The sequence below is a fragment of the Schistocerca serialis genome, chromosome 3 (assembly GCF_023864345.2).
Source record: "Schistocerca serialis cubense isolate TAMUIC-IGC-003099 chromosome 3, iqSchSeri2.2, whole genome shotgun sequence".
Classification (NCBI taxonomy): Eukaryota; Metazoa; Arthropoda; class Insecta; order Orthoptera; family Acrididae; genus Schistocerca; species Schistocerca serialis.
The window spans coordinates 487,523,869-487,533,220 of NC_064640.1; the positions used below are offsets into that span (position 1 = coordinate 487,523,869).

At 44.1% G+C, this 9,352-nt stretch overlaps 1 protein-coding gene across 1 annotated transcript; it reads right to left on the minus strand.

Annotated features, from left to right (window-relative positions):
• Nucleotides 1-882: 882 nt before the first annotated feature.
• Nucleotides 883-2,684, minus strand: LOC126469520 (uncharacterized). The gene has a single exon (XM_050096640.1). It carries the CDS (start codon nucleotides 2,593-2,595, stop codon nucleotides 1,048-1,050), a length of 1,548 nt encoding a protein of 515 aa, XP_049952597.1. The 5' UTR covers nucleotides 2,596-2,684; the 3' UTR covers nucleotides 883-1,047.
• Nucleotides 2,685-9,352: the final 6,668 nt, after the last annotated feature.

Here is a 9,352-nt window from a genome sequence, read left to right on the forward strand (position 1 = left end):
AATGTATTTTGCTGTTCTTACTGCCACTGTATTAATGTAATTTTTTCCCTCTCAAACTCTTTTACTGACTTCAGGCGAGCTACTTTACATTTCCTAATAAGCTTTTTCAGTATTATACCGTACATTCGAGATTGTACAAGATTACTACATTTTCCGAAATGGCATCTATTTTTATTAGATATATCACTCTGTCATCACTACTGAAGCAGTTCCTTCAGCTATGCGACTACCTTTTAAGAAATAAATTCAGAAGTCACCATCCCAATGGCTGATTGAAGAAAACGTGCTTTACTATGCATCGTCTTATTAGACATAGCATGCACTTGCCTTCCTACGATATGTGTATCTGTTCACCTCACAGGTATGAGGATATTTGTCTGTTTATGAGGTTATCCATCTACGATGCAACTTCGCACTTACCTTACACCCGAAGCACTTCCTTAGGTAACGATACGTTAAATGCCATAACCCAAGGTTGACGGTGCACCGGCCACCTACCTTTGGTTTTTTATTTTTATTTTAACATTTACTCTTGCTAACACCATGCGACAGTTATCAAACATTAGCTATTAACTTTATGAAACTCGTCTTTGATATCACTAACACATTTTCGGTGTAGATAATAATTCCTTACAGAAATGGGAAATCCACCTTTCAGTTTATCTCTCAATTAGAATATTCAACAGGAGGAGATATTAGTTTTATAAGGTTCCCTACACAAATAAATCACACTTAAAAAAATAACATACCACATGGATGTGCAAAATCTGTTCATTCACGTATTAAGTGTGGTTACTCGTTACCGTAATCTTTTTTAACAATTTATTGTAAATACAAACAAATTAAATAACACATAAATATAAACCATAAAGGACAGTCTTTTAAAATAAATAAACTTGGATTGAACAGTCTTTTAAATAGAGGCTGTCAAGAGTCCATATTTCGAAACGAGTCCCATAGTTCTGACGTCCTGTAATCATTCTGCTGGCAGCGAACGTGGATTTGTTGGTTTCATCTGCGCAAACGTGTTTCATTTCAGTACGGACATCAAATCATCGAATTCCGTTTCGGTCGTATTCTGGCGCCGAATTCCAATGAAGGTTCCGCGGCGTCTTCATTTTCTTCAGGACTGTTGTCGTCGTAGCTGGGCTGATAATAATCAGAATACTGTTGTTTGTTGCTATGAAGATGACCAGACGTATCCTGTGTGCGATGATTGCTATATGAATCATCATTTTCGTCCTTGTTATCGGTTGTGGGAGGGTCGTCCTCATATTCCACATACTCGACATGTTCTTCATAATCCTGAGAGTTTTCAGCTTTGCTTTCGTTGTCAGCGGGAGAGTTTACGTCCTTCGTCTCCTGGCCTTCTGGAACCTTGTCCCCAACGTGCACTACCTGATCAGTGGTGTGGATGCTGTTCCTGTTAGGTGCCGGTGTGCTCTTTTTGTTGTTGGCGGAGTTAGTATTTAAGCTGCCTGCAGCTTGGAGACTAGCCAAGCTGTCGGCTACTTCTTTGCTCGGTAGTGTTGTGTAAAAGGAGGTGGATACTACACCGCTTCCACCGCTACCGATTTGCGAGTAGAAGGAGGGAGTTCCATTGCCAGTCCTTGTCTCCGAGTCGTCTGTCCTTGCCGGAACTGACTCCACTTTTCCACTGTAATAACTCGTCTCCGCGCTTTCTTGCTCTGATAGCGAGTCGTCTTGAGCCCCGTTTGAGGAGTGCTCATCTAAGGGCTTTCCATGTGACTCAGGTGTCTTGCGAAGCACTGTCACCCTGGGGATACTATCTGAAGCTTCTTGCTCACTGTAGTACGACTGAGAGTTTACGAAATGGTCTGCGTTAGAATCCACCGTGTGAAACTGATGTGGATAGTTGAAGGTATGGAAAGGTGACTGTAAATCACCCTGAAGGAGAAGGCCGTTATCGGGCGTGGTATGGAAACTTGACAGTGCATCCACTCCCTGTTGCTGAGGCAAAGCTGTTTGGTAAACGAGTTGCGGTTGCTGACCGATGGGCACACCGTAGCTGTCGACCAATGGCTGCTGCTGTCCCTGTGGTGCGATTCCATTGAGCAGCTGGAATAAGTCTTGCGATGTTAGAGCATTCTGTGCATCCGGTTCGTGATTGTTATAGGCAGTACCTAAAAGCTCCGGCAGAGGAACGTTATTTGTCGGAACATTGTGCGGCTCGAGAGCCGCCGGAACTTTGGGACTCGGCAGGCTCGGGTCGGGATCCGGAGCAAAGTACGTGGGCAAGCCTTCCACATTATAACCCGCCTGATCGTTTGTAGGCTCGTGGACTTCGTAGCCGTGACTGGGCTGGACACTGACGGTAGTCGCTCCGAAGTGGGAGTGTGACGTCGGAAGATGCAACCCGCTGTGGAACACTGAAGGGAAAGTCGGCTTCAATGGTGGTAAGCTGTGCTCCGGTGCTTTACCGTAGACAGTAGCCGCCGGCAGCCTGTGAGGCTTGTCGAGGCTCAGATTTGGGGCAGGTATCGTGTGTATCGGACCTTTGTCGTCGTCGGAGCTGGTTGTGACGACGGGTGGGCGTTGCGGCGCAGGAGGAGGCGACGGGTTGAAGGGCTCCATATGCAGCGGAGCACGGAAGGCGGTGTCGTCCCACGTGGAGGCGGAGAGTTCGACGTGGGGTGGCGGGCGTAGCGCCAGCCGAGGCGGCGAGCCGTGGGCGACGTCTGACGCCGCGACGGGGCGCCGCAGCCTGGCTGGGGGCAGTGCGGCGGGGGCATGCACGTGGTGCTGGTGCTGCAGTTGGTGGTGGTGGTGTTGGTGGTGGTGGTGGTGCGGCAGAGACAGTGGCAGCGGCGCGTGCACGTGCTGATGCGGGGGCGGGCGGGCAGACAGCGGCGGCCCGCGAAGCAGCGCGATGCGCGGACCTGCGGCGCTGGCCGTGGCCGTGCCGGCTCCGCTCCACTTGTAGTGTGGACGCACTGCCAGCCGGTATTCCGCCTTCCCGAATGTCACCGTTGCCGTCACCAAAAGTAAAACCGTCTGCACAAACATATACACCATTTCGTTAGAACAATAACGATTCAGTCATGTTAGTCAACTAGTGTATGCAGTAAAAAGACAACGACACAGAGAAATCATAGACACTGGTTGCAGGCAAGCGGACATTAATTGAAATTAATCTACATTTTTAAGTAAATCACGTTTAGAGTTGTTCTCGTAACGAATGATGTTAAATCTGCACTCGCCCAGCCCTTCCACGCCCAAACTCAATAAGTGTGCACTGACACGCAAAATATTGTTTTGTAATTTCGTTTCGTAAAGGGTAACTGAACGTTATTAGCCGACATCGAAACAGAATATTTTGTAGAAACAAAACGATTGTAATGCCCTCCGCGTGCTATCCTGTAGTTGACACACCTGTCCCCTTTCTTTATTAACAATTACGAGTGCCCCAATTAAGTGGAATTTCCTTACAGTTCACAAATGTAACCAATATTATTTAACTCCCAGTGTCGACCCGTGAGTTAATCTGTAACTAGACTACATTCTGTTGTCATTTCTAGTGCTGTAGGTATGTTTCATTAAAACGCTACAGACCCCGTCTGTAGTATAAAGGCTCTCCCTCCTTTTTAAGAAAAATCTGGACAGAAACAAGGCTGGAGAAGGTCTTGTGGTGGTGTTTCCTTGCTAAGATTATGGAAGCTAAAACAACTCGTCAGTAAATGTGATCCAAACTTCAAGTTACGTTGATGGACACCTAGGGGAAAGACACATCGTGAGGGTCTGAATCCAAAAAAACCAAGAAAGTGAACATCTCTGTCTATTACTTTTAGTTCTGGATAAAAATTCTAAGTTTGGTTCTTTACGGACAATACACAAAATAAATCTGCTGCTACTATGCCGTGGATGCGAAGGTTAATAAGTAACTTTTGAAAAAATGTCTGTGTCCTGCATTTCTATCGGTTACCGAAGTTGGTGTGAATGTTTAACTAAAGTATATTATTCTACATGGCAGATTACACGCCTGGAAGGCATGAGAGCTCACCAGGCCCATCCTAATTCCATATTCTGAAAGACTGTCGTTCCTTCGTGCAGTTAAAACAGTTAACCTTTATATGGTTTGGGATGATTATCGCCCCTAACATTGTGATACTTATTTCATGTTCATAAAGATCGAAGTTTCAAGTCTATAATTGTGCTGGTATTCTATGAATATTTATTGAAGGTATGGTATGTGGTATGAATTTTTGATTATTTGTATGTTTCTAAGGGTTTCAACTGAGCAGCTAGTGTCGCCAGTATCTTGACAGCCATCAGGAGGCATAATTAGTTCATTGAGCGGTGAGCCAATAAAGACACCTGTTGCTCGCGCACTGCTTTCACTGCTTGTTCTGTGCTATTAAGATTTTATTGTCCTTCCGATTTCGTTTCTTGATTTATATTGTTCCTTTTATTGTATTAATTTGCTTATCCTACTCTAATTGGGCTGGATAAATACCTTCTACGACGCACCCCTGTGTAGAGTTATTCGCACTAAGGACAGTTCCTTTTAGTATCTAGCGTTGTTGTTACTTTGACGGACAGACGAGTTTCTAACAATTAGTCGACATTTATAACCGTTTTTTAACATTAGTTACGTACCAGTGAATTTTCAACGCACTTCCTGTATTTCCCTACTCAGTATTATGTACCGTTGTGATTCGTTGTACTTCGTGTTATCGGCTTGTCTCCTGACAGAGAATATGAGGCCGATAGGGAGCTTCTTGGATGCTGTTGTGCTAGAAGGCATTATTGGCTCACTCAAGACTCGGTGTCAACTTTAGTGTTAGTACTAACATTTCACAAATATCGAAATACGTGATCAAACATAGATATTTCTTTGGTGTAGCTGAGGGTTGAATCGCTACTCTTGCCCACTTTAAGAAGTTCATCTCATTGTTCCCACTTCACAGCTCTTCTGCGAACCTTGCAGAACTAGCACTCCTGAAAGAAAGGATATTGTGGAGATATGGCTTAGCCACAGCCTAGGGGATGTTTCCAGAATGAGATTTTCACTCTGCAGCGGAGTGTGCCCTCATATGAAACTTCCTGGCAGATTAAAACTGCGTGCCGGACCGAGACTTGAACTCGGGACCTTTGCCTATCGCGGGCAAGTGCTCTACCAACTGAGCTACACAACCACGACTCACACCCCGTCCTCACAGCTTTACTTCTGCCAGTACCTCGTCTCCGACCTTCCAAACTTTACAGAAGCTCTTCTGCGAAACTTGGAGAACTAGCACTCCTAAAAGAAAGGATACTGCGGAACATGGCTTAGCCACAGCTTAGGGGATAGTTCCAGGATGATATTTTCACTCTGCAGCGGAGTGTGCGCTGATATGAAACTTCCTGGCACATTAAAACTGTGTGCCGGACCGAGACTCGAACTCGGGACCTTTGCCTTTCGCACACAAGTGCTCTACCAACTGAGCTACCCAAGCACGACTCACGCTCCGTCCTCACAGCTTCACTTCTGCCAGTACCTCATCTCCTACCTTCCAAACTTTATAGAAGCTCTCCTGAGAACCTTGCAGAACTAGCACTCCTGAAAGAAAGGATATTGCGGAGACATGGCTTAGCCACAGCCTGGGGGAAGTTTCTAGAATGAAATTTTCACTCTACATCGGAGGGTGCGCTGATATGCTACCCTCAGGAACGGGTAGACATATCAAATTGAAATTTATGTCACATACTAACGTCTATGGTCCCTTGGCGATACAAAAAGTATAAGCTTCTATATCAATGAAATAGAAAGATACAGCCACTTATGTCATACATTTTGATACTGGCAAACTCTCTCATCAATACCTATAGCGTGAGATTTGGCAAGTATCATGATTTTACAGTACAAATAAAGGAAACGCTCCTATTTTTTTTATGTTATCTGACTGTCTGTTCGTCTGTTAATACAACATCCCCTTAGGAACGGGTAGACGTATCTAGTTGAAACTATGTCGCATACAAGTTTATGCTCCCTAAGTGGCATAAAAATGGTAAGCATCCAAGTGAATGCTGTCGTAAGATGCGGCCATTTATGTCACATATTTTATTATCTTGCCTATATCGATGTCAATAACAGTCATAAATCGTCGAAATTCTCTATTCGCGGTATAAATGAACTATCTGTATACATTACTAAGTTTGTATGGAACGTTTGGTGCACGAGTCCTACTCGTACTTATCTGGATTTTTATTAATAAGACAACATATGAAGCGCCACATAATATTCAGACATTCCTGTGCAGTGCAGGGGATGACGACATGTTGTTAATCAAAACATCTTTGTAACAGGGAACATTAGCCATCTCAAGATAGGCATGGCAGCCGGAAACCAGTTATGGCAATAAAATCGAAGATTTTAAAAAGTATTGTAGCTGGTTGTGTCATTTACTTCTTTTCTAGAAGCGTTGGGGTTAGAATTTCATAGTGAGATACCAACGGTCAGCTGCTGATGTTCAGTATCGGGGTGCATGTCACAAATAAAAATAATAGAGAAATTACAAGGGTTATAAATGGAAAAGGAACTGATTAGTTTAAGAATAATTTGGGAAATACAAGACCGAAAGACGTGCACAACAACCACAGTGTAAATTTAAAATCTGAAGTATTCTGTAATATACCACTAGGAAACTGTTTTTATTAGAAATTAACGAATAGAAGCAGATCAAATGAAGCCAAACCCTGAGTAACAAATAGGCTCAGAATACCATGCAAAACTAAGAGAGGACTCTACGTGGCATCAACGGACTTAACGATCACATAGCTAAATCACATTATAAACTGAACTGTAAAATTCTCTTCAAAGTCATCTGAGTATCACATGTAAACTCACTGCTTTCATGGTGGGAAGGCGTCCGCTCCCCGGCACGAATCCGTTCGGCGAATTAGTGTGGAGGTCCGGTGTGCGGCCAGTTTGTGAATGGTTTTTAAGGCGGTTTCCGATCTGCCTCGGTGAATGATGGCTCGTTCCCCTTAGGGAGGGGAGGGGAGCGGGGGTCCACTGGGGACTGAACCGCACAATAACCTTGGGTTCGGTGTGGGTCGGCGATGGGGTGAGTGGAATGTTGTAGCCTGTTGTGGAGCTGTGAACCACTGAGGGCTACGGCAGGGACGAAGCCTCTCTCCGTCGTTTCTAAGTCCCCAGCTCAATACAATACAATACAACCACAAATTACGTACTTCCAAGAAAAAATACGCACCTCGAGCAAAACGGTAAAACTGTTTCGAACATAGTAAGCAATGAAACACAGAAAACAAATGAAGAGAATGCAGACATGTCTTTGAATGTAGATTATGAAATGAGCAAATGTACCACAAAACTGTAGAAGCTTCTTATATATTATTTCTGTTAGTAGCAGATAATTGAGGTCGGAACACTTCCTTAGCACATAGCCTACACTTCCTAAGGACAGTCTCCCAAAACAATTTTCACAAGAAGAGTATAGGTAGTAATTTCCAGGGTTAATTTGTTACCTGCAGGTTTTAGTTACCACATTTAAAATTTCGAGTTCCTGTGAAGAAGGAACGTCAGTCAAGTTGTTCTTCAAATTACATTCAATAAGCACGTGAACAAAGAAAGAAGATCACAAAGTGAAGGTACAGTTGTTCGTGTTTAGTGAAACAGAAAAAGAAACCCAAGAGCGACTACACTCAGCTGTCTACCGATTTCGTCGCGATTCGGCATACTAATCGGGGACCACTCGAAAGCAAGATCTTTAGAAGGAGTTTTCGAAACCGTTGGTGTCGATAGTCATGGCATAATATTCGTTTTGAAGCATGTGGAATCGATAGAAACATAAATAAGGAAACTTCGTTTGTTCACAATCTTCATACTCGCAGTTGTTGTGTATACACTGCACGAGCAAAGAGCCTTGCCAAAATGATCGATTGCCAGCTGGTGACATTCCGCTTACTGTCACAGCCCTAAGGGCTCCGTCATCACAAGCTTCTCTCTGTGTTTTCTGAGGAACGGGTGGGGGCGTCTTTCAGAACTGTAAGTGCTGTGTACCCCGCTATTTAAGATTCGTCAGCTAGAATAAATAGCCTCCACTTTGCTTTTCCCTCAGTGTATAGGATATGTAAGTGTTCCAACGTTTCATCACTTGCTAGAAAACGCCATTATTCCTCAAGTACACTAAGTAGAAGTACCTCAACACGAATACCTTGAGAATAAGAGTTTCATTCTGCTACTTATTGACGAATCACTTGCTTGTATAGTTTTACAGTTTCAAGGTTAATTGGATGGTACCACATCCACTGGTGATTTCTACAAAGTTTCGGTCTCTTATGCTGAAATTGGTCAAGCAAATTGTGAATATACAATATGGCCTTTGAGACGCCCAAAACCATAGTAAAAACGCACTGTGTTCCTTGTCTATGGTTCAGTAGGTCAGATAAATCACAAAAAGTGGCATTTCAGCGTTAAATTCGATGTCGGTAAGAGAATTTGTATCTCATACGGGGGTTATTCCGAAAGCAAGGAACAATCGGTCACGAAATGGAAACCACAGTGAAAATCCGATGAAGCTTTGTACAGGTGTGTTGGGCAGTGTCTCTAGTATGCCTGTCGATCGCGTTAAGTCGTTTTTTAGTTCTGAGCACACAAAGAGCACAAAAAGATACCTAGAACAATAGTGTCTCCCGCCAAGTACGAGGGCCTGGTGAGAAATTCCGCCCGCAGCTATGCAGCAAACATTACATAACTGTCGTACGTATTTTTCTTCAAGAAAATTCTCAGCCGCATTCTGCAGGGGCAATGAAGATGCTCCTGCATCGTTTTCAACTGGAAATGATTGATTACCCACAATACAGCCCGTAATTGTCTCTCTCGGTGTTTCATCTCTGCTCACATGAATCGCTGGCTATGAAGACAACATTTCGGCACAGACAACGAGCTGTAGGCCAGCGCAGAAAATTGGCGGAAAGCACTGGTGGCTTCCTTCTATAAAGAGGGTATTCGAATGTTGGTACAGTGCTATGACAAACATCTGAGTCGGATCGGTGACTATGGAGATAAGTAGCTGGAAGTTGTAGCTAACTGTTGCAAATAAAACAGTTTTGTTTTTGAATGTGGTTTCCACTTAGCGACCTGTCGTTCCTTACTTTCCGAATAGCCCTCGTGCATCTACTTGGAGAGGTACACTATCCAGTCACCTGTCAAAAACCTGAATAACCAATTTTTTCAGTGCGACCGCCGCTGTGATACGTACAGGAAGAGAATAAGTGAGGTTCTGAAACGTACCGACAGGGCTGTGGTGCCCTGCCGACACCGGTGCCGTGGGTAACTGCGCTAGATTTCTCCGTTGAGGATCCATGGCCCGAGCAGCGCAGTCTAAGT

Bases quoted from the DNA above. Each gene is read 5' to 3' on its own strand.
- LOC126469520 (XM_050096640.1), bottom strand. From the start codon at position 2,595: ATGGAGCCCTTCAACCCGTCGCCTCCTCCTGCGCCGCAACGCCCACCC.